The 26,086-nt window shown below is 37.5% G+C and overlaps 1 protein-coding gene across 1 annotated transcript in view; it reads right to left on the reverse strand.

Annotated features, from left to right (window-relative positions):
* Nucleotides 1-26,086, reverse strand: part of INTS7 (integrator complex subunit 7) — a 104,077-nt gene that overhangs the window by 11,089 nt on the left and 66,902 nt on the right. Inside the window, exons 14-17 of the mRNA XM_029229096.1 lie at nucleotides 13,111-13,305; nucleotides 12,460-12,563; nucleotides 10,997-11,065; nucleotides 939-1,071 (exon numbers count right to left, since the gene is read on the reverse strand). Of these exons, the coding sequence (XP_029084929.1) occupies nucleotides 939-1,071; nucleotides 10,997-11,065; nucleotides 12,460-12,563; nucleotides 13,111-13,305 (501 nt within the window). The remainder of the gene's footprint in view (nucleotides 1-938; nucleotides 1,072-10,996; nucleotides 11,066-12,459; nucleotides 12,564-13,110; nucleotides 13,306-26,086) is intronic.

Raw genomic sequence — 26,086 nt, forward strand, 5'->3', positions numbered from 1 at the left:
CTCAATACAACACTGGAGAATGGCCAGACAGGGAGGAGGAAATCTGGGTGAGAGTGTCAGTCTGTCCTGTGACTGGGAAGTCAGGGGATAAACAGCAGATGTTCAACAGTGCCAAAGGTAGCAGATTCAGTAGGCTAAGTGGACATGAGTATTAAAGGACAGCAGTAGCATCACCCGGCAGGAACTAATTTACTGATAGTCAGAAAATAAGCCCAGTTCTTTCTATTTTAATTGGCCAATAGTTTTCAACCCTGGTGGCATGACAGAATCACCTGGGAGCTTTTAAAAATACTAAGGTCTGGGCCTCACAGAGATTCAAAGATAACTGGCCTGGGTGGGGCCTGAATATTGATGTTTTTTTTTTAAATAGCTTCCAAAGTGATTCTAATGTGTAGCCAAGGTTGAGAACAATTGCAACTTTAGTTAAATTGTTAAAAAAGGAAAAAAAAGTTTTATCTGCATTCTGGTAGAGCAGATTTGACATGTTAGTGTGACTATGTAGCAGCTACAGATGTGCTAAGTGCTTTCATGGATTATCTCATTTCATCCTCACAACAATACTATGATGTAGGTACTGTACTAACCCTGTTACAAAACAGGCACAGAGGGGGGCTTCCCTGGTGGCGCAGTGGTTGAGAGTCCGCCTGCCGATGCAGGGGACACGGGTTCGTGCCTCGGTCCGGGAGGATCTCACACGCCGCGGAGCAGCTGGGCCCATGGGCCATGGCCGCTGAGCCTGTGCTCCGCAACGGGAGAGGCCACAACAGTGAGAGGCCCGCGTACCGCAAAAGAAAACAAACAAACAAACAAACAAAAAACAGGCACAGAGGAAACAGTCGCAGAGAGGTTAATGTGTTGAAGTCACACACAGTAAGTGCCAGAGACAGATAAAAACTCACTTCCACATAATAAAACTCAATAAAACAAATGTGACTTGCCATATAAGAAACAGGGGTATATTTCCGATTGAGTGATTCCACCTCCTCCAAGACATGATTATATACAGACATCATTCTTCTCTCATATTCACTATCAGCATGGGCTGCTCCTGTAGATCCATATTCCTGGAAACTGAAGTCAAAAATTAATATCAATCAATCAACCAAGATAGTAACTAATTTTTTTTTTTTTTTTTTTGCAGTACGCAGGCCTCTCACTGTTGTGGCCTCTCCCGCTGCAGAGCACAGGCTCCAGACGCGCAGGCTCAGTGGCCATGGCTCACGGGCCTAGCCGCTCCGCGGCATGTGGGATCTTCCCGGACCGGGGCACGAACCCATGTCCCCTGCATCGGCAGGCGGACTCTCAACCACTGCGCCACCAGGGAAGCCCAATAGTAACTAAGTTAATGTCAAAATGTGTCAGGTACTTTCCACACTGTCTCATTTAATCTTTAAAATAATGAAGTAGGCACTGTTATTTCCATTTCACAGATGAGAAAACTGAGGCTTGGAGATGTTAAGTAATTCGCCTTCAGTCACACAACTAGTAAGCGACAAGCTAGAATTCAAATCCAGACCTGACTTCAAATTATACAAGTCTTAATCACTTTGGTTGTTAGCTAGTATAAAAATGTTTAATTAAACCTTGTCCCTGCCATGAGGGGAAAGAGACATAAGGCATTTGAAAAGGTAAACTATCAATAAAGTCAGCAGACAAGTGCCAAATAACCAGTAAAGATATGCAAGTAATCAGAATATAGAGGGAGCTGAGGAATGCCACAGAAGAGATCGGTCTTGGACAAATCACTATGCAAGTAGCATGGATAAGATTTGAAGAGATGGAAAGTTCGGAGGGCATTCATAACTGGAGAAATGGCATGAATCTAAAGCAAGCAGGTGAAGTGCACAAGAATGTTCAGCAGAGAACTAGCATATAGAGCGTGCTGGAAAAAGTTTTACCTAGATTTCTTTTTTTTCTACTGCCTCAAACCCAGAGACATTTCTGAAAGTATTTCTAAATGGGAAAAGGTGGCAAACTCCTGCATTCTAACTAAACTTCAAGAGGGCTATTTGAAAATGCAATATAGGTAACTTAACTATGTTGGGTTAACACTATCCTTACTATTCCCTTATTATCCTTTTAACGCCTACTATGTGCAAGGTACTTCAGCTGGGTACTTTACATAGATTTTCATTTAACCATTACAACCACTCTAAGAGACAGGCATTATTACTTACCTACAGTTTATGCATACGTGGCTCAGGGAGACGAAAGAACATGTCTATATTCATACTCACTCCTAGCTGTATGTACATGTGTATCTGCCTGGCTCCAAAGCTTTGTTCCCTACTCTGTACTATATCTTAAGTTCTATTAAGACAAGAACTGAACCTCATTTAGTGATAGACTTTAAGGAAAACTATACCACACAATAAAGCATAAAGATTTAAAAGTCTCTGACAAAGTGACCTGCAAATAAAAGGGTATAAAATCAGAATATACTGCTCCACCTTCTACAAAAGGAGTATTCCTTTATTTATTTTTAATAAACTTTATTGAGATATGTTACAAAATCGTAAAAATGCACCCTTCCTAGTCAATCCCTACTTGTGGCCCCCAGCAACCAGACTAGCTTTCTATCACTGTAAATGAGATGTTCCCTAATACTGGATATAAATAATCATACTATATGTAATATTTTGTGTCTGGTTTCCTTTACAGCACAACATTTTTGAGTCATTAATGTGTTTTGTGTATTTCAACAGGTCATCCATCTACATTGCTGAGTAATATTCCACTGTATGAACATACTACAATTTATCTGCCCACTCACCTGTTGACACATTTGGCTCTTTCCAGATTTTGTTGTTACAAATAAAGCTGCTAAGAAAATCTGTGTACAGGTCTCTGTGGAAATATGTTTTCATTTCTCTTAAGTAAGTAGAAATAGAACTGGTGGTCATATGGTAACTGCCAAACAGTTTTCCAAAGTGGCTGAATCATTTTGCAGTCCCCAAAATGTATGAATTCAAGCTCTTCCACATCTAATATTTGGTATTAAAGGGCTTTTTAACTTTAGCAATTCTAGTGGGTGTTAGTTGTATCTCACTGTGATTTTAATTTGTATTTTTCTGATACCTAATGATGTTAAGCATCTTTTCATGTGCTTATTGGAATTAACATATCTTCTCTGTTGAAGTGTCTGTTCAAATCTCTTGTCAATTCTTAAAAATTGGGTTATCTTGAGTTGTATGGTTTTCTTAATATTCTGATAGAATACGTTTGAGAATATTTCACCCTGCAACCAATCTTTTCATTTTCTTAATGGTATCTTTCAAAGAGCAGAAGTTAAAATTTTTAAATCCAATTAAACAATTTTTTCTGTACAGTAACTGCTGCTTGTGTCCTGAAAAAATCCTTGCTGATCTCAAGGTCATGAAGATTTTCTCCCAAGTAGTATTCTAGAAAGTTTGGAATTTTATCTTTTACCGTTTGATCTGTGATACACTTGGAATTAATTTTTATGTATGGTGTGAGGCAAGGTCAAGATTCTTTCCCCCCTATACAGCATGTTCCAGCACAATCTGTTGAAAACAACAGATTGTCATCTTTGTCAAAAATCAAGTAATACTCCTATGTAACTATTTTGGTCTCTCCACTCTACCCTCAAGCCAATATCACATTGTCTTAATTACTGGAACTTTATACTAAGTCTTGAAATCTTTAGCAAGTCCTCGACTTTAGTTTTTTTCCTTTATTTTACAATATGGTGAATTACACTGATTGGTTTTCTAATATCAAACCTAGAATTTCCGGAATAAACCCTACTTCGTTTTAATATATTATCCTTTAGAGTTTTGTTAGGTTCAATTTGTACATGTTTTGTTAAAGATTTTTAAGTCTATGTAGAATATGTGAATTTTTCCTGTTCACCTCAACTATCACATTTATTGGCACAAAGTTATTTATTCCTTTAATATGCTTTTAATATCTATGGGATTTGTGGTGGTACTCTTATTTCATTTCTTTTTTTTTTTTTTAAACATCTTTATTGGGGTATAATTGCTTTATTATTTCATTTCTAATATTGGTAATTTATGTTCTCTTATTTCCTTGTGCAGAATAGCTAGTTTTATCAACTTTATTGATCTTTTCAAAGAGCCAGCTTTTGGTTTCATTGACTTTCTCTACTGTTTATTTATAATTCACTGATTAGTATTCTCATCTTTACTATTTCTTTCCTTCTAATTACTTTGAGTTTAATTTGCTCTTTTTCATGCTTTAATATGATAGAAACTAATGTTATTACTTTTAAACTTTCTTTTGTGTGTGTACGTATGCATTTAAAGTTATAAATTTCCCTCTAAGCTCTGTTTTAACTGCATCACACAAGTTTTGATACGTCGTGTTCTCATTTTCATTCAGTTTAACTTACTTTCTAATTTCTCTTGTGAATTTTTGACCAATTGGAATGTTTAGAAGTCTTGTTTAATTCCTAAACATTTAGGGATTTTCCAGAGATGATTTTCTAATTTAATTCTATCAGATAACATATTCTACGTAGTTTCAATGCTTTTACATTTACTAAAAATTGTTTTGTAGCTCAGCATATGGTTTACTTTGGTAATTTTTCCAAATGCGCTTGGAAAGAATGTGTATGCTGCTGTTGGTAGGGCATACAGGTCAATTAGGCCAAGTTGGCTGGTAGTGTTATTCAAGTCCTCTATATCCTAAGAAATCTTCTGCAAGTTGTTCTAGTAATTATTCAGAGGGGAGTGTTGAAAACTCCAACCATAATTGTGGATTTATTTCTCCTTTCAGTTGTCAGTTTTTGCTTCGTATATTTGGAAGATCTGTTACTAAGTATATAAATGTTTAGAATTATGTCTTCTTGATGAATTGATCCCCTATTATGGTAAAATGTAGCTCTTTATCAAGTCTTTGTCCTAAAGTCCACTTTGTATGATACTGTCACGCCAGCTTTTAGGGTTCCTTTTCCATCCTTTTGTTTACTTTTAATATATTTGTACCTTTGTATTTAAAGTGGGTTCACACATATGGTCACCTTATCTTTGATAAAGGGGGCAGGAATATACAATGGAGAAAAGACAGCCTATTCAATAAGTGGTGCTGGGAAAACTGGACAGCTACATATAAAAGAATGAAATTAGACCACTTCGTAACACCATACACAAAAATAAACTCAAAATGGATTAGAGACCTAACTGTAAGGCCAGACACTCAAACTCTCAGAGGAAAACATAGGCAGAACACTCTAAGACATAAATCACAGCAAGATCCTTTTTGACCCACCCCCTAGTGTAATGGAAATAAAAACAAAAATAAACAAATGAGACCTAATGAAACTTAGAAGCTTTTGCACAGCAAAGGAAACCATAAACAAGACAAAAAAGACAACCCTCAGAATGGGAGAAAATATTTGCAAATGAAGCAACTGACAAAGGATTATCTCCAAAATATACAAGCAGCTCCTGCAGTTCAATATCAAAAAAACAAACAACCCAGTCCAAAAATGGGTGGAAGACCTAAATAGACAATTCTCGAAAGAAGATACACAGATTGCCAACAAACACATGAAAGGATGCTCAACATCACTAATCATTAGAGAAATGCAAATCAAAACCACAAGGAGGACTACTAGGCATATACCGAGAGAAAACCATAATTCAAAAAAACACATGCACCCCAATGTTCATTGCAGCACTATTTATAATAGCCAGGTCATGGAAGCAACCTAAACGCCCATCGACAGACAAATGGATAAAGAAGTTGTGGTACATGTATACAATGGAATATTACTCAGCCATAGAAAGGAACGAAATTGAGTCATTTGTTGAGACGTGGATGGATCTAGAGACTCATACAAAGTGAAGTAAGTCAGAAAGAGAAAAACAAATATCGTATATTAACGCATGTATGTGGAACCTAGAAAAATGGTACAGGTGAACCGGTCTGAAGGGCAGAAGTTGAGACACAAATGTAGAGAACAAACGTATGGACACCAAGTGGGGAAAATCCTGGGGGGTGGGGATGGTGGTGTGCTGAACTGGGCGATTGGGGTTGACATGTGTACACTGATGTGTAGAAAATTGATGACTAATAAGAACCTGCCGTATAAAAAAACATAATTTTAAAAAGCAGATGATTAATACTTAAAAAAAAAAAAAAACCACAAGGAGGTATCACCTCACACCAGTCAGAATGGCCATCATCAAAAAATCTACAAACAATAAATGCTGGAGAGGGTAGGGAGAAAAGGGAACCCTCTTGCACTGTTGGTGGGAATGTAAATTGATACAGCCACTATGGAGAACAACATGGAGGTTCCTAAAAAACTAAAAATAGAACTACCATATGATCCAGCAATCCCACTACTGGGCAAATACCCTGAGAAAACCATAATTCAAAAAGAGACATGCACCAAAATGTTCATTGCAGCTCTATTTACAATAGCCAGGACATGGAAGCAACCTAAGTGTCCATCGACAGATGAATGGATAAAGAAGATGTGGCGCATATATACAATGGAATATTACTCAGCCATAAAAAGAAACAAAATTGAGTTATTTGTAGTGAGGTGGATGGACCTAGAGTCTGTCATACGGAGTGAAATAAGCCAGAAAGAAAAACAAATACCATATGCTAACACATATATATGGAATCTAAAAAAAAATGGTTCTGATGAACCTAGGGGCAGGACAGGAATAAAGACGCAGACAAAGAGAATGGACTTGAGGACACGGGGAGGGGGAAGGGTAAGCTGGGACGAAGTAAGAGAGTAGCATTGACATATATACACTACCAAATATAAAACAGATAGCTAGTGGGAAGCAGCTGTACAGTAGGGAGATCAGCTCAGTGCTTTGTGACCACTTAGAGGGGTGGGATAGGGAGGGTGGGAGGGAGACACAAGAGGAAGGGGATATGGGGATATATGTATACATATGGCTGATTCACTTTTTTAAACAGCAGAAACTAACACAACATTGTAAAGCAATTATACTCCATTAAAGATGTTAAAGAAATAAAAAATAAAATAAGCAGCCCACAAAACCTCATAATAAACCTATGAATTAAGACAAGATATAAATAAATGATAAAGTGGGTTACTTGTGGTAAGCTTATACTTTGGGTTTTGCTTTTTTAGCTGTCTGATAATCTCTTTACTTAGAGTAAGACTATCTACATTTATTGTAATAACTGGTATGACTGCGTATAAATCTACCATTTTGTGATTTGTTTTCTTTTTTCATCTATTTACTGTTTTTTTTTTTTCCCTCTCTTCCCCTGCCTTCTTTTGGATTAACTGAGGTTTTTTTCAAAGTATTCCATTTTACCCCCTCTATTGGCTTATTTATTTTCTAGTGGTTGCTCTAGAATTTATTCATCCTCCATTACCACAAGTTATCTTCAAATAATATATATTTGATGTAAAATATAAGAATCTTACTACTGTATTAATTCCAACCCCCATCCCCGTCATTTGTCTCACGTCACATTTTACTTCTACGTGTTATAAACTCCCAAATGCATTTTTTTTTCTAAATGGGCAATATTTTTTTAAAAAAGTAAAAAATGAGGAAAGTCTTTTATATTTACTCACATATTTACCATTCCTAGTGTTCTTCTTTGTAGATCTGAATTTACATCTCAAATAATTTTTCTTCAGCCTGAAGAACTTCCTTTAACATTTCTTATAGTCCAGGTCTAGGTCTGCTAGTAACAAATTTTCTCAGATTTTGTCTGAAAATGTCTTTATTTAGTCTTAATTATTCAAGGGTATTTTTACTGAATATAGAATACTAGGTTACTTTTTTTTTCTTTCAGGACTTTAAAGATGTTGCTTCATCTGTCTTCTGGCTTGCATTATTTCTGATAAGAATTAGTAAAAAATTCCTATTTTTATTCCCTTCTACATAGTCTTTTTTCTTTGGCTGCTTTATATTTTTCTTTATTACTGGTTTTCAGCAATTTGATTATAATGTGTGCCTTGTGATTTTCTTTATGTTTATGCCACTCTGGGTTCGTTAAGCTTCTTGGATTTGTGGGTTTATATTTTTAATTAAACATGAACATTTTTCAGCCACTTAAAATATTTTTCTGTCCCTTGTTCCCCTCCTTCTAAGATTTCCAGTTACATGTATAGTAGTACAAATGACACTGTCTCACTGGCAATTTTAACTTTGTTCCGTTTTTCAGTCTTTTTTCTTTCACTGTCCAATTTGGATAATTTCTATTGCTATGTCTTTAAGTTCACTAATCTTTTCTTTTGCTGTATTTAACCTACTGTTAAACCCAACCTAATCAACCCTGAATTCTATGTTCATCAAAACTATCTTTCAAAAATAAAGGCAAAATCAAGATATTTCATTTTTATGCTCTAGAAGTTCCATTTTCTTTTTAAACCTTTAAATTTGTTCATTATCTTCTATCTTTAAAATTTTGAAAATACTAATAGTACTAAAATACTATTTTAAAGTCCAAGTCTGTTAATTCCATCATCTGTCATTTGTGAGTCTTTTTTCTAATTGGCTGAAGTTTCTCTTGGTTGTTTGTCACATCTTCCAGCTTCTTCTCATGACCAGTAATTTTTTTTTTTTTTTTTTTAGTAATTTTTGATTGGATGCTAAAATTGTGGACCTTATACATTTGAGTTTTTGGATTTTGTTGTCTTCAAAGAATGTTAAGATTTTGTTTTGGTGGACAGCCATTACTTGTCATAATCCTGACTCTTTGAAGGATTACTTAAGCTTTGTTAGGACAGGTCTAGACTAGTCTTCACTTTAGGGCTAGTTTAGCTTGATTACTAAGGTGGTGTGACCCTTCTAGTGTCTCTTCTGAATGCCTTGAGTGTTCAATTAGGTCTCTACAGTTTGGCCGGTTGGAACTGAAACATTTCTCAGCTCTGCATAAGCTCTGGGAACTGTTCAGTTTACAGCTTCCTGGTAATTATTCCCTCCCTAGTAGCTGTTTTTTGCCTGGCCTTGTGGGATTTCACCTAATATATGTACAGCTTAGCATTCAGCCAAAGATTCATAGCACTCTTCCTCTGGAAAGCTTCCTCCACCCCTGTACTTGGCCTGCAAATTCTAGCTTCCTTTGTTCTCTGAACCCTGATATCTATCTCTTCAACTAAGGAAGACCACCATGTTTTAATTTGGTTACTCCTGCCTGAAAGGCAGTCTAAAAAGTGCCTCCAGGCAGAGAAAAGCAAGGACTAGTGTAAAGTTTACCTTATTTATGTCCCTTCCCTGAGGGATTACATTCCTGGTCTCCCTGTTGTCCAATGTCTGAAAACAGTTAAACTTACATTTAAACTTGCATATTTAATCCAGGTTTCTAGTTGTTTACAATAGAAGGAAAAGTCCCATACGTGAATGGCTTCATGACCAGAAGCCATTCCATTATATTTAGGCAGTAAAAAGAAAGGTTAAGTGCAAAGCTAGAATAGAAAAATGTAATGGACAAGCATCTCAAAATATTTTTTCTTAATAATCCTAAAAGGTTGGTATGAGCAGATAATAACATTTATAATTATAAACATAAACCCCATCCTATCCCACACTTACTGATACTGGCTCAAGCACAATGTTAGCTGCTAGAGATACGAAGTTGGATAAGACAAGGTCTCTTCTCCCCAAAAACCTTGTAGGCTATGAAAGATACACACAGATTTTTGTAAAAACTATAGTGAATTTTATTAATGTCATGCTTCCCTCTCTTGAGGCTCTTTTTAGCAGCAGGTCCTTCTTTATATGAAAGGCACAAAATATATAGTATCAAGAAGAGAAGTTTCAGAAGGAATCTACTCTTTGCAGTTGTACACCAGTACGACTGAAACCCAGAGAGCTCTCCTTCAAGGTACAATCTTCCTTTTCCAATTTTTCATTGCTAGGAAGGGCAAAGGCTAGGGGAGTGGGTTTAGGGGATAAAACAAGATGGAGAAGAGTGAAGAAAGGTGGTAGGAAGTGGAGAGGTTGACAGTGAGAGTAGGATTTGAGAGCTGGCTAGGTAACTCCCTTCACCCCATCCCTGCTGACAATGTGTTAAAAAAATCAATCAAGAAAAATACTAATTTCTCTTATGTCAACCAACAGTACAATGACATTTGTGTGCTATGAGGTAAGATGAGTAGGCATAATCAGAAATGGCGCGAGCCTGGAAGTATCAATTAACTGGCAAAGACTGAAAAATATGGAGGTTAGAGAACATTTTGAAATTTAAAAGGGAGAAGCTTAAAAAAACAAAACAAAAACACTGGAAGTCTAAGGGGAAAATGAACACAGATCAAAGAAGGATAAATGGAAAAATAAGTAAAAATTAGTATGTCACTAAAATATTTAAATGAATCAGACGAGTGGAAAAAAAAAATAGCCAAGTGGCCTAGTCTGAGAGTAGATAGCACTTTAAAACAGAAGGCAAGGATTTTGGTACTGCCTTGGAAAAAAATGGTGAGTCAATGCTTTAGGAGAGAGAAATTTAAAATGCTCTGTTGATTATGTTCTCTTTGAGGAAGCTGACCTTAGAATCACAGGCCTTACTAGATTGGAAATATACAGTTGAAAATACATGTTCTAAAACAGAATACTATAGTGGGAAAAAAATAATGGACCGTTCTTCAATACAAATATTTTGAACAATTAATCAGTTAATTAGAGAATGGAGAAGGATTTTAATAAAGCAAAAAGAGGAATATCTTTTTGTTTGGGAAACCAAAGAATAAAAATTTCAAGTTCAAGCTTAATTATACTATTAACTCAATTTTTGCACCGAAATTTAGTTATAATATACCAGAAGAAAATGTTCAAATTCAAAGAACTTCTTCCTAGTTATTTAGAAAACAGAACACAGGAGGTAAGTAAACAACGGAGACAGAAAATCTAGGTTTGTCATTAGCTATATGACCTTAGGCAAATGCTAGAGAAGTTCTTCCTCTTTGTTTCTTCCTCTATAAAACCTCTTCCAAAACAATGTTGTGATGATTAGGTAAGATAACATATTTGAAAGTGTTCTGTAATATAAACTATTGAAATACCTTGCTGATTCTGGATCCAAAATCAGGGCTTCTATTGCGTGAGATATCAGTAAACAGCTCTGCTGCTGTCTGCATTACGTTAAGGTTATACATTATAATAGAGAAATGTACTATAGACTTTATATTATTTAAATACTAAATAAGGCAAGATGAAAATTGTAAGGCCAGCAGGTCGGGGGAAGGGCCCAGGGAGCCAGACGGAACCCCCCCCCCCCACAAGGAGGCTGATGCAACCAACCGGTCTTCCCGCTCCCTGAGGGGCGGAACCAACGGCTCTGAGGCTGATGCAACCGACACCCAACACTGCCACAACATCCAAAAGATTACCAAAAAGGGGCTGCTTCACACAGCAAGTGCCTCCCCTGCGTCCACCCCTATAAATTTTGTTCGCGCCCACACCCGGGCGCGACTTGTCTGGCCCCTTTCTCTCGGACCAGTGAACCTCGCCCGGGAACATTCCCAAATAAGGCTTGTTTAAGCTCTCCTCCGTTTTTTGGTGCCGTTCCTTACAAAAATCATATTCTTAGTGAAGGTAACCACACGTTATTGACTCAAATAGTCTGTGGCTCTATTTTTTTCTTTTTAAGGGATATATGTTGTCTGTGATAGTTCCAGGAAGAGTACTTCAGAGGTTAATGTTGGAAGGAGGAACCAAACAACAGGCTCTGTGATTCAATCACAGAAACTTTTTTATCTATCTTGGATATAGGGGTTTCACTGATGAAAAGTTTAAAACCACCAACACAATAAGGGTCTGTACAGTGGTTACCCTGGAGGTTCCTAGGCTGGGGCTCAAGGGATCTGTTAACTCTCCTGAAATGGTATGTACATTTTGGGGGATATGTGCATATATGCATTTTTTTTAGGGGAGAGGGTCCATAGCATTCATCAGGTTTTCAATCACTAAACCAAAATGCCAGGAATTACTGATTTATAGGTCTGCAACTTAAAAGCAATTTATCTCTTTCTTCCTTTCAAAAAAGGATCTGAAGCTGCTAATAAGAAAATACGGTGAACTTAAAGGGGGCTTAGGGAACATAAGTGATGACTGAAACGACTGAATATATCATTAATAAAGGTGATGGGAACTAGGGTTGTTAGCTGTGAATAAAAGATAGGTGAAGCAAGACAGAAAATGGTTCTCTGGTGGAAAAATATTTTGTGTTGTCCATTGTAGATCAAGTGAGCACAAAGTATTCAACACTGCTTGGACCTGGGTTTTGGACGCTCTTCCCAGAGGTGGAAAAAGACCACCACTGAGTCACCATTTTTTAAAAAGCCTGGTTGAAGTAAAGAAGTTAAATTATACTGCTCATACTAGGTTTCAAAAGAGAAATTATTATTTATGGTAAATCTGTAGGCTTATCTAATGTATATGTATATTTTAGTTAAGCGTATCTGAAATATTTACATTTAAAAGAATACTTCCAAAGAACAAGAAATATTGGGCAAGTTTAGGATACAGTTCTACATTCCTCAAAGTTGCGGAATCAGCATCAAAAGATGCCTGATAAAGATCCCCATATCGGGAAGCGAGGCTTCGGAATTCTTCCATGGACAGTTTCATCTATAAAGAAGGAAAAATATCAATTATGATAAATAAACAAATATGCTTTTGTGTTGTATAAACAACACAAAAGTCAAAACATAAGAAAACAATCCTCAAACAATAAAAATGAAAAAATATTTCAACTTTTTCATTTTCAATTCATTCATTTTTATAAACCCTATTAAAGACGATTAACAAAGATGGCAAATGAAACTACAAATGTGTACAAGATTATAATTTACATATAATGTACAAAAAACACTGCATTTTTAGCTTCTTCAAAGTTTCACTAAAATAAATATAGTTATAAACTTCCCAAAGTTTCTTTAAAATGTATGTTCTTTATATAAACATATAGCAACTAGTGAGATATCATCAATCACTCTTGTCATTTTAATAAGACTTCAGCCTGTTTTTTGCAAGACAGATGAGTTTAGAAGTATTTGATGTTGCCTCTGAGTCAAACCGCTGATTTTTAAGTTTCAGAGTTTTTCATCTCACAACTAACCTCAAAAACGTCTAAAGTGTAAATAAAAACTGCACTGAAAATAAAGTTAAGACATACCTGATTGGAGATGCGACCGCACCGCTGGAGGTCATTCCCTAAGGTCATGGCAATTGTTGTGGCAATTGCAGGTGGCGGGCTTGTCTTGAGGCTACTACAAGTACAGATAAGTTGAGAGAAGGCTTGGAGAAGGTCAATCCTGAGCTTTACAAATTCACACTGAAAACTTAAAGGATTCAGTGGTGTACTGGCAGCCTGGGGAATAAAAACAAGCTATATTTAATACAAGGTAAGCATAAAAGGAAGATGCTGAAGGACAAAGTATTTGTCAGAGTCTGCAAAAGAGCAGTAGTTCTAATGATGATGGATAAACACCTACATTATTAGGGGAGGATGTAATATTAGAAAGAAAAACTTATTGTCATTAGCATCAACTCTGAAAAACTATGTTCCATCAACACTCAGGTTCCTTACTTCCTACATTTGCAAAGACCCCACAAGACATGGGTTAACTAGACCGTCATCTGTAAGATATCATATGAGGGATGCTTCACAGACATTACCATTCTCCCCAAATTCCCTTATCACCTTCCTACCTTTCTAACCTGAAATTCGCATGCTGGAATCATTCAACAGAATTTTTAAAAGTTGGAAGGGGGAGGGCTTCCCTGGTGGTGCAGTAGTTGAGAGTCCACCTGCCGATGCAAGGGACATGGGTTCGTGCCCTGGTCCGGGAAGATCCCACATGCTGCGGAGTGGCTGGGCCCGTGAGCCATGGCCACTGAGCCTGCGCGTCCGGAGCCTGTGCTCTGCAACGCGAGAGGCCACAACAGTGAGAGGCCCGCGTACCGCAAAAAAAAAAAAAAAAAAGTTGGAATGGGGAGAAAAGAAAAGTGAGGGCAGGGGAAATATATTGTTAGACCGTCACTGTTAAAAAAGCATGTTGCTGGCGGAGGTGAGGCAAGAGCCAGCCAGACCACGTGGAGCCTTCAGACCATAGGCAAGGTTCCGGATTATATTTTAAATGCAGTAAAAAGGCAGTTTCAACAATAACAAAAAAAAAAACAAACAAAAAAGCATTTTTGCCTCATGGCTGCTTTCTTCCATAACTAGCCCTGATTAATTTTAAAAAGAATGTCTCATTAGACACTTGAGATGCACAGAGAGGCCACCAAGGAATAGGTTATAACACACAAGTAAGTTTCAGTGAGAATGGAGGGGTGTCAGGGATAAGTCCTGAATAGCAAAAAGTAGCATTAGCTAGGTAAAGGGAGCAAAGAATATAAGTCAAGCCAGCGTGGGCAGAGAACTAAGACAACATATAACTATTTATCAACTGTCCTAGTGGAGAACCTAGCATGGTGCTTTCAACAAAAGGCGTACTAAAAGCATGCTAACTTGGAGTCCTCTTCGCGCGCCCGGGCGCCGCGGGGGCTCAGCCAGCCCCGGGCTGCCCTCGGAGGCCGGGCCGCGCGGGCGTTTGGCGCCCCGCCCCCTACTCTGTGCAGCACCCTCTTTGTGTACAGGCCCGCGGCAGCCCCCACCCCCCCACCCCGCTTTCTTCCCCGCGGATGCGCACGTGCGTCCCGAGCGCGGCGGCTGTGCCCAGAGACCCGCCTGACCCCGGGCGCCCTTAGCCCTGGTCCGGGCTCCAGCCACCGCAGCACGCTCGCCTCTGGTCTCGCGCTCTGCCCTCAGGCACCTGTCCCCCGGTGATCCACACAAGGCCCCGTCTGCAGGTGAAGTGGCCTCCCTTAGAGTGACCCGGAAAGTGTGGTCCGTATTTCAAGGTGGACTTTCAAAGGCGGTGCTGCCTTGAGCCCCCGGGCCCCGCCGGTGGTCGAGCGCTCCAAGACGTTAAGGGAAGGGCAGGCCTTCCCTAGTGCAGAGGCACGGGTGTTGGCCGACTGTCCATTTTTGCAGAAATCTTCCTCCTATGTGGGATCGCTGTCTGGAGAAGGGCTCCTGCGCTGCTCCGGGAAGAAGCTGACCCAGGACGGAAACACGTGGCTGGAAGGGCCATCTCCAGAAAAGAGGAAGAGCTGCAAGCGCCGTCAGTGATCCCCTCCAAGCACCCAGAGCCTTAACTGAAATACCGGATCGTTCCCTAGATTTTTGCTACATTAAACTATATTGTCCAGTTAAAAAAAAAAAAAAAAGAGTACGAAACACCGTGGTAGAGGACGATTCCTGGCTCTCCCCTGACTGCACAGCCTTTGGACAACTTTGCTAGTGAAAGAGCTTTGCTCCAACCACCTGCCCCAGTGCAGCTGTGTCGATGGCACGAAGCTTCGTTCCGCAGCTCGTATTTCACAGCAGTCCCCTCTCCCTGGTCTCGTTGTGGGTCACACCATGATGGCTGCCCACCCCTCAGATGGACCACAGGTTCTGGAGTTGGCTGCTCCCAAGAAGAGCCGGGTGGCAACTTTTTTGAGCAGGACCAGAACAGACCTCCTCGGGCCACGCAGCTGCAAGTGGCACAGTGACCCAGCCGCTCGCTTGCAACCAGCGACTTTCCCAAACCAGCTGCTGCTTCAGCTTCGTGATCGGGCCAGTTTCTAAGTTGGGTAACGGTCACGAGGCATGGTCTGTGATGTCATGTATGTAAAAATCTGTTTCTCGTTGAAGTTACAAAAGTAATGACAACACGAGCTTTCGCAGGGCCGAGCTCACTTTGTTCTGATCGCTGCCACCAGCGTAGGGGGTCCAGGGTGGTGGGTGGACAAAGCCCACCTCTGCCTGAAGCATCCAGCCAGGCTGTGCATCCACTTCCTGGTCTGAGAAACGGAACTAATAAGCAGAATACAACTTCTATTTATTGTTTGCTATGAAGAGTGATCTGATTTAAACATTACTCGGAGGCCCCTGCTTATTTTACCAAGCACAATGGCCTCAACGTTCCTCCATGCCGTAGCAGGTGACAGGACTTCCTTCTCTTTTAAAGGTTGAACGATATTCCACAGTCTGGATAGACCACATCTTGTTCATCCATTCACCTTTCAGTGGACACTTGGGTTGTTTCCACCCCTTGGCTAGTGTGAGTAATGCTGCTCTGAACATGGATGTACAAATATCTGTTTGAGTTCCTGCTTTCAGTTCTTTTGGGTCTGTACCCTCACGGGTGTGAGGCAGTATCAGTGATTTTTAAGACTCCTTTGCTTCCCAATTTCTTTAGCTGTCTTTCTCTCCCCTCCTACCTTATGAAATACTTAAGAGGTTAAATGTATAAGATAAAGAAATTCCTAAAAATGAGGAATTGGGAAGTTTAGACTTACATCTCCCAGAGGGATTGGAATGAGTCCCTTTTTACCACCCTGAATTCTCCCAGCCAGTGCCTGCCCTGTCCCACTTCGCAGCTAGCTTTGGGTTCATGAAAACATATACAATATTAGAAATTAAGACTAAAAGATTGTTTTAAAAGATTTTTATTCATTCATTTAAACTTACAATAAGAAACCGACTCCATGTTACTCAACAATAAATAACATTTTATGAAAAATCATTATTTTCAAAAAATGATTAGTGAGAACAAGGGACTTGTTTCATATTTTTGCAGATCTCTTTAATGTCTAGCTTGATAAAAGACAGCTGGATTCTCATAGCTGCTTCTGTGTTCAGTCTCTTGTAATATATTATTTTAGTTGATGTCTGTTAAGAAAATTTGATCTCACAGGGATGTGTAGCAGGAAAATGGAGAAGCGTTTATATAGGTTCTCCACCAAAACTGACACGTGAATGTTCCTTACAGGTTCATTGCAATGTGGACTCCAGCAGCACTGCAATGTACCTTTCCTGCTGTTAGACTAAAACCCACTGGTCTCTCTGGCACTTTGGATGGATCTATTACCCACACATGATTTTGTAACACGGCCATTTGGTCATTTGGAAAATATTAATTCACTGAATTGTGCAGTTATTCCAAATGTTGACCCATTTCACTAGACAATATTAAAAATCACAGTTGTGTGGAATGTAAATTGGAGCAGCCAGTATGGAAAACAGTAAGGAGACTCCTAAAAAATTAAGACTAGAACTACCATATATGATCCAGCTATTCCATATCTGAGTATTTATCCAAGGAATACAAAAACACTAATTTGAAAAGATAGATGCACCTCAATGTTCATGGCAGCATAATTTACGATAGCCAAGATATGAAAACAACCTAGGTATTCATCAACAGATGAATGGATAAAGATGGTGATATATATATGTACCATTGTGTCCCCGCGAAAAGGCAAGGACTGTCTTAGTATTATTAGAAAAGTGGTTTTTTTTTAATATCAGTTATCTTTTAATTGAGGTGTAGTTGATTTGCACTGTTGTGTTAGTTGCAGGTGTACAGCAAAGTGATTCAGTTATACATATATATATATTCTTTTTCAGATTTTTAAAAATTTACCGAAGTATAGTTGACTTACAAAAAAAATGCTAACTTAACAATAAATGGAGGCGTAATGAAATTAACTTTCTTCCCTGACATGACTCGCTTAAAACATGCTGATGCCGTTCTTAGATAGTATTTCACACTCTTCTTTTAGGAGGAGAGCCTGGTGTGTGACTTGAGGTTCTAGAATTAAGTTACAATATTATCCATCTGACCAAGTATCGACCTTAGTGTAGTTCTCTCTAGTTTTAAGTGTCAAATTATAGTTTTATTATTTGGTGGAATTCATATTTTACTCTAGGAAATAGTTTGCCACTTCCTGTATCCTTTATAAGATCATACACTTGCTCTAGTATCCCTCTCAAATTGCAAAGTTACACCTATATAAAATTATACAAGCTAGAGGTAATAACTATAATCAATATATTGAATTCTGTGGTTTTCAAACTTTTGGGATGTTTTGTTCTAATCATGAAACAGCACAGATTAGGGATATTAAAGAGACTATTTCAATTGTTTTTAATTTCTTGGAGATTTGATTTGCTCTTATAGGAAGATAAGTTCCCCCTTCCTCTGCCCCTTAAGCTGCTACTTGCTATTTTTTATTTACTGCTTATCAATAACTTTAGAAGGGTCAGGGATACAAGTGGGTATATATGATATATATACAGTTATATACAGTGTAGACCATCTTACCAGACAAAAAATCATTTGCAATATTGTCCTAACATGCATTATAAAACTGAAAGCGAAGCAAGATGTAGTTATAATGAAAAAGATTTACTGCTACTCTGAAGTTATTTCTGACTAACAAGAAATATTTGATGATATAAGATGGTAACTTTGAAAGTGACTGTGCATCTTACATCGTGTTATACTGAGGAAAACAATGTTAGATATAGTATGCATGTTCAAAAAGAACACAGAAAAGATAAACTTGTGATAAAGGTCAATCAAAGACTTTAAAAAGGTAATATCGTCCATGAGAGACAGAAAACATATAAAAATAAAATTTAGACTATAGTGCTATGAACAATACCAATGAGAAATAAAAGGGATATTATTTACTCTTCTTTACATGGGGGCTAAAGCTTAAAACGGAAATGGGTTCTAAGGTCAGCAGGTAAAGCAAAAATTGTATACAGTCAAAATTATCCCTGAAAATTCCTCAAGAAGGAACTACTTCCAGTAAATTTAACATAGGTGAAGGAACAGCAAACTCAGAGCCCCAGGGTACAAGCTAATTGAGAAGAACTGTCCCCACTATTTAAACTGCTATTTTGTGTCCCCATTATTTAAATAGCTATTTTCCCTCATTCTTGTTCTTTCTTTTTTTTAAAAGTCTAAACATACAGAGGTAAATCTGTGTTAAACACACATATAATGCTACTTCACTGAATTTCTGACTTGTGGTACATATTCTGTTTTCTATAAGGAGCAGCTAAAAAAACCCAATGTGGCTGAAAGGAAAGCTACTTAATAAACTCAGTTAAAAATATTTATATATATTGTGGTAAAGAACATGTGACAACCAAGAGTGAACCACAGTGCAAACAATGGACCTTAAGCCCCTAGTAACCACCACCCTACTTTCTGTTTTCATGAATCTGACCACTTTCACTTAAGTGGAATCATATAATATTTGTCTTCTTGTAATTGGATTATTTCACTTAATACAAGCTCAGTTTTTGAAAGAATAAGCCAAGCTTAAAGCAATAGTAGACTAAACTGTTTAAAACCAGACCTCCTGCTAAGAACAAATGGAAAACTGAGTTAAATATTATGAACATCTATCTAAAAGCACTGAAGAGCTACTAAGGCAACAAGGAGCCAAAATCATGGAGAGATGGGCAATCCAAGAAGATAAGACTGACATCTGGTGATTATTTGCTAATTTGAAAGCTGCTCCTGGGAGTGTGAGAAGCTGAGCAGAGCTTTCAGCAGTCTCATAAGACTAAGAGGGCTGTGGAAAACACTTCAGGCTTTTGGCTGTAACTTCAAAGGGCTATACCCTAGGAGTTAGGAGAACCAAAGATATGCTGGCTCTTCCAAGGACTGAAGCTTAGCTCTGAATCAATTCAATCCTTGGCTGGATTAGGGTAATCTGCTCTTAGCCTAACTGCCTGCCAAAAGCAAGGATAATATAATCATTGTAATTTTTCACACACACTGTCCAAAACTAACTAAAAAAATAACTGAGTATACAACAAAGACAAAATTCCTCAAACCAAAAGGGGGATAAAAGGTCAAAGACACAAACCACAACAGATCCAGATAACAGACTATCATATATGAATTTCAAGATAACTGCAATCAATATGTTAAAGAACTTAAATGACAAGATAGAGAGTCCTGGAGAAGAACTACAGAATATAAAATAACCAAATGGAAATTCTGGAACTGGAAAAACACAGTAAATGAAATTAAGAACTTAATGAATGAGTCTGACATGCTGATTAGACACAACGTAAGTGAGAATTATGGAAATGGAAGATAGGTCAGAAGAAAATATTTAGAGTTAAGTATGGAGAGATAAAAACGTGGAAAATGAAGAAGAGAATATAAGAGATATATGAGTCATGGTAAAAAGAATTAACATGGGTGCACTACGTCCCAAATGAGGAAGAAAGGGACAGAAGCATTGGCTGAAGAGATAATGGCCAAATGTTCCATAACTGATCAAAGTCATCAAGCCTTATATCCCAGAAGTACTATGAACCCCAAAAGGCATTTATACTGATAGTAGTATAAACTGGAAACCACCATAGGCAACTTTTTGGTAGTATTTATTAGAGCTGAACTTAGTATATCTATGACACAGCACTACCATCCAGAAGATAGGCACACTTATATCAAAAGATGTGCATAAGAAAGTTCAAAGTCAAATTATTCTAAATAGCCCCAACCTGGAAATAACTCAAATGTTTCTCAGAAATAAAATGGATAAACAGATTGTTATAACAGTTATCCAAAAGAATATCACAATGAAATGAAAATGAACAAACTACTGCAATATGCAACAAAAAGCATGAATGCATCACACAAATATAAAGCTGAGCAGAGAAGCTAGAATCAAAAGCATAATACTGCATGAGTCCTTAAATAATAATGAAAAACAAGGTGAGACTAATCTATAGCTTTAGAAATCACAAGTGCCTTCTACAGAGAAAGGTAAAGGTAGTGACTTGAAGGGAAAACATTTCTTAAAGTGATAAAAAGCCACAAATCAGAAGATAATATTTGCAACTCATATAACCTACAAAAGATTGGTATCTAGAACATCCAAAATAAAAAGGCAACCTAATGAATGGGAGAAAATATTTGCAAATCATGTATCTAGTAAGGGGTTAATACCTAAAATACATTTAAAAACTCATACAAGTCAATAGTAAAACAACAACAACAAATAATCCAATTAAAAAATGGGCAGAGATTTGAATAGGCATTTTTCCAAAGACATACAGATGGCCTATAGGCTCAACATCACTAATCATCAGGGAAATGCAAATCAAAACCACAAGCACAAAATTCAACTCACACCTGTTATAATGGCTATTATCAAAAAAACAAGAAATAACAAATGTTGGCAAGGATGTGGAAAAAAGGGAATCCTGGTGCACTGCTGGCAGAAATGTAAACTGGTGCAGCCACTATGGATAACAGTATGGAAGTCCCTCAAAAATTAAAAACAGAACTACCATATGGTTCTGCAATTCCACTTCTGGGTATTTATCTGAAGAAAACAATAATACTAACTCAAGAAGATATCTGCACCTCCATATTCACTGCAGCACTATTTACAATAGCCAAGATATGGAAACAATCTAAATGTCCACTGATACATAAATAAAGAAAATGTGGTATATATACACAAAATGGAGTATTATTCAGCCATAAAAAAGAATAAAATCTTGCCATCTGTAACAACACAAATGGATCTAGACGGTATTATGCTAAGTGAAATAAGTCAGACAGAGAAAGACAATTACCGAATGATCTCACTTATATGTGGAATCTAAAAACAAAAACCAAGCTCACAGGTACAGAGAACAGATAGATGGTTGCCAGAGGTGGGGGTAGGGAAGTGCATGAAATGGGTGAACGGGGTCAAAAAGTACAGCTATAAAATAAATGAGTTATGGGGATGTAATGCACAGCATGGTGACTATATTGTGAGGGAGAAGCAAAGATAGCAGAGTAGAAGGACCCTGAGCTCATCTCCCACAGGCACATCAAAATTACAACTATTTACAGAGCAAATACCAATGAAAGTGACCCGAAGACTAGCAGAAAAAAACTTCTACAGCTAGAGATGTAAAGAAGGAACCACAGAGAGATGGGTAGGAGGGGTGGAAATATGGTATAGTCAAGATCCATACCCCAGGTTGGTGACCAACAAATGGGAGGCTAATTACAAACTGCAGAGGTTCTCCTCAAAAAGCAAGGGCTTTGAGTCCCAGCCGGGACTGGGCTTCCCAGCCAGGAGCCCCTAGAATGCTTGGCTTTGAAGGCCAGCAGGGCTTATTTTGGGGTGAGCCAGAGGACTGTGGGAAATAGAGACTCCACTCTCAAAAGGCATACACAAAAGAAATCATAGAAGGAAAAGATTAGAGCAGAAATAAATGAAATAGAGACTAAAAAAACAATGGAAAAGATCAATGAAACTAATGGCTGGTTCTCTGAAAATATAAACAACATTGACAAACCTTTCACCAGACTCATCAAGAAAAAAAAGAAAGGCCCAAATCAATAAAATAAGAAAGGAAAAAGAAGTTACAACCCACACCGTAGAAATATAAAGGATCATAAGATATTCCTATGAACAATTATACAACAACAAAAGGGACAACCTAGAAGAAATGGACAAATTCCTAGAAATGTACAATTGCCCAAGACTGAATCAGGATGAAACAGAAAATAAGAACAGATCAATTACCAGTAATGCAACTGAATGTGTAATTTAAAAAACTGCTGACAAACAAACGTCCAGCACCAGATAACTTCACAGGTGAATTTTACCAAACATTTTGAAGAGAATTAACACCTATCCTTCTCAAATTATTCCAAACTGCAGAGGAAGGAATGCTTCTGAATTCATTCTGTGAGGCTGGCACCACCTGATACCAAAACCAGACAAAGATACCACAAAAAAAATTACAGGCCAATACCACTGATGAACACAGATGCAAACATCCTCAATAAAATATCAGCAAACTGAATCCAACAATACATTAAGAGGATCATACACCATGATCAGGTGAGGTTTATGCCAGGAATGCAAGAATGGTTCAAAAATCAATGTTATACACCATATTAACAAACTGAAGAATAAAAACCATATGATCATCTCCACAGATCCAGAAAAGGCTTTTTGACATAATTCAACATCCGTTTATGATAAAAACTCTCCACAAAGTGGGTATAGAGGGAATATACGTAAGCATAATAAAGGTCATATATGACAAGCCCACAGCTTGTTCTCCACTCAATGGTGGAAAGCTGAAAGCATTTCCTCTAAGATCAGGAACAAGACAAGGATGCCCACTCTCACCACTTTTATCCAATATAGTATTAGAAGTCCTAGCCACAGCAATCAGGCAAGAAAAAGAAGTAAAAGGAATCCAAATTGGAGAGGAAGAAGTAAAAATGTTCCTGTTTGCAGATGATACGATTTTATATATAGAAAATCCTAAAGACACTACCAAAAAACTACAGGAACTCATCAATGCATTCAATAAAGTTGCAGGATACAAGATTAATACACAGAAATCTGTTCTGTTTCTATACACTAAAAAACAAACTATCAGAAAAAGAAATTAAGAAAACAATACCATTTATAATCACATCAAAAAGAATTTAAAATACCTGGGAATAAATCTAAGGAGGGAAAAGACCTGTACTCAGAAAACTGTAAGACATTAATGAAGGAAACTGAAGATGACACCAAAAACTGCAAAGATATGCTATGCTCATAGCTTGGAAAAATTAATATTGTTAAAATGCCTATACTACCCAAGGCAATCTACAAATTCAATGCAATCCCTATCAAAATATCAAATGGCAGTTTTCACAGAACTAGAACACATAATTCTAAAATTCATATGGAAACCTTACAGGACCCCAAATAGCCAAAACAATCTTGAGAAAGAAGAACAAAGGTGGATGTATCACACTCCCTGATTTAAAACTCTACTACAAAACTACAGTAATCAGGGCTTCCCTGGTGGCGCAGTGGTTGAGGGTCCACCTGCCAATGCAGGGGACACGGGTTCATGCCCTGGTCTGGGAAGATCCCACGTGCTGCGGAGCGGCTGGGCCCATGAGCCATGGCCGCTGAGCATGTGCGTCCGGAGCCTGTGCTCCGCAGCGGGAGAGGCCACAGCAGTGAGAGGCCCATGTACCGCAAAAAAACCCCCAACAAAACAAACAAACTACAGTAATCAAAACAGTATGGTTTTGGCACAAAAACAGACACATAGATGAATGGAACAGAATAGAGAGCCTTGAAATAAACCCACACGTATATGGTCAATTAATCTACAACAAAGGGGGCAATAATATACAATGAGGAAAAGACAGCATCTTCAATAAATAGTGTTAGGAAAACTGGACTGCTACATGCAAAAGAATCAAATTGGACTCCTTTTTCACATTACATACAAAAATAAACTCGAAATGGGTTAAAGACTTAAATGTAAGACCTGAAACCATAAAATTTCTAGAAGAAAACAGGAAGTACACTCTTTGACAGAATACTGTCTTATTGAGCTAAGTATCCTCTGTCTTACCTAGCAATATTTTTTTGGTTATGCCTCCTCAGGCAAGGGAAACAAAAGCAGAAATAAACAAATGGGACTACATCAAACTAAAAAAGCTTTTGCACAGCAAAGGAAACTATCAACAAAACAAAAAGCCTGCCTACTGAATGGGATATTTGGAAACAATATACCTAACAAGGAGTTAATATACAAAATATACAGAGAACTCAAACAACTCAACATTAAAAAAAAGCAAAAAATCCAATTAAAAATGGGCAGAGGACCTAAATAGACATTTTTCCAAGGAAGACACACAGACGGTCAAAAGGCACATGAAAAGATGCTCATCCAGGGAAATGCAAATCAAAACCACAATGAGATATCACCTCACACCCGTCAGGATGGCTACCATCAAAAAGACCACAAGTAACAAGTGTTGGAGAGGATGTGGAGAAAAGGGAAACTTGTGCACTTCTGGTGGGAATATAAATTGGTGCAGTCACTATGGAAAACAGTATGAAAGTTCCTCAAAAAATTAAAAACAGAACTACCACAGGATCCAACAATTCCATTTCTGGGTTTTTATCCAAAGAAAATAAAAACACTAATTAAAAAAGACATATGCATCCCTATGTTCACTGCAGTATTATTTACAATAACCAAGATACAGAAGCCACCTAAGTCCCCATCAAGAGAAAAATGGATAAAGGAGGTGTGGCATATATATATACATATATATATATGCACACACACACACACACACACACACACAATGGAATATTAGCCATAAAAAAGAATGAAATCTTGACATTTGTGACAACACTGATGGACCTAGAGGATATTAGGCTAAGTGAAATAAATCAGACAGATGAAGACAAATACTGTATGATTTAACTTATATGTGGAATCTAAAAAACAAAACAAATGAACAAACATAACTAAACAGAAAGAGAGTCACAGATAGAAGAGGTGGTTGCCAGAGGGGAAGAGGGTGGGGAGAGGAAACTGCTAAAGGAGATTAAGAGGTACAAACTATCAGTTACAAAATAAATGAACCACAGGTATGTAATGTACCATATGGGGAATATAGCCAATAATTATGTAACATCTTTGTATGGTGACAGATGACAACTAGACTTATCATAGTATCATTTTGAAATATACACAAATAATGAATCGGTATGCTGCGCATTAGGAACTGAATTTCATAGGTCATTAAATGTAAATAAACAAATGAACAAACAAATTCACAGAAGAGTAGATCAAATTTGTGGCTACCAGAGGTGGAAGGCTGGGTGGGGGTTGGGAGGGAGAACTGAACGAAGGCAGTCAAATGGTACAGAATTCCAGTTATAAGTAAGTCTTAAGGATATAACGATATAAGGATATAAATACAACACAATAAAGATAACTAGTACTGCTGTATGATATATATGAAAGTTGTTAAGAGAGTAAAATCCTGAGTTCTCGCCACAAGAAGAAAAGTTGTTTTTTCTATCTCTTTAATGTTGTATTTATATGAGATGATGGATGTTCACTAACCCTATTATGGTAATCATTTCATGACATATGTATGTCAATCATTATGTTGTACACCTTAAATTTATACAGTGCTGTATGTCAATTATATCTCAGTAAAACTGGAAGAAAAAATAAATTTTAAAAATACTATATTGAATATTTGAAAGTTGCTAAAAGAGTAGATCTTAAAAGTCCTCTTCACAAGAAAAAAAATTTTTCTAACTATGTATGTGACAGATGTTAACTGTCACCATACTTACTGTAGTGATTTCACAATATATACAAATATCAAGTCGTGTTGCACATCTGAAACTAATCCAATGTTATATATCAATCATACCTCAAATATATAGATATATAAAGTTTAATT

The sequence above is a fragment of the Monodon monoceros genome, unplaced genomic scaffold, assembly GCF_005190385.1.
Source record: "Monodon monoceros isolate NGI ecotype Baffin Bay Population unplaced genomic scaffold, NGI_Narwhal_1 Super_Scaffold_18, whole genome shotgun sequence".
Taxonomy (NCBI): Eukaryota; Metazoa; Chordata; class Mammalia; order Artiodactyla; family Monodontidae; genus Monodon; species Monodon monoceros.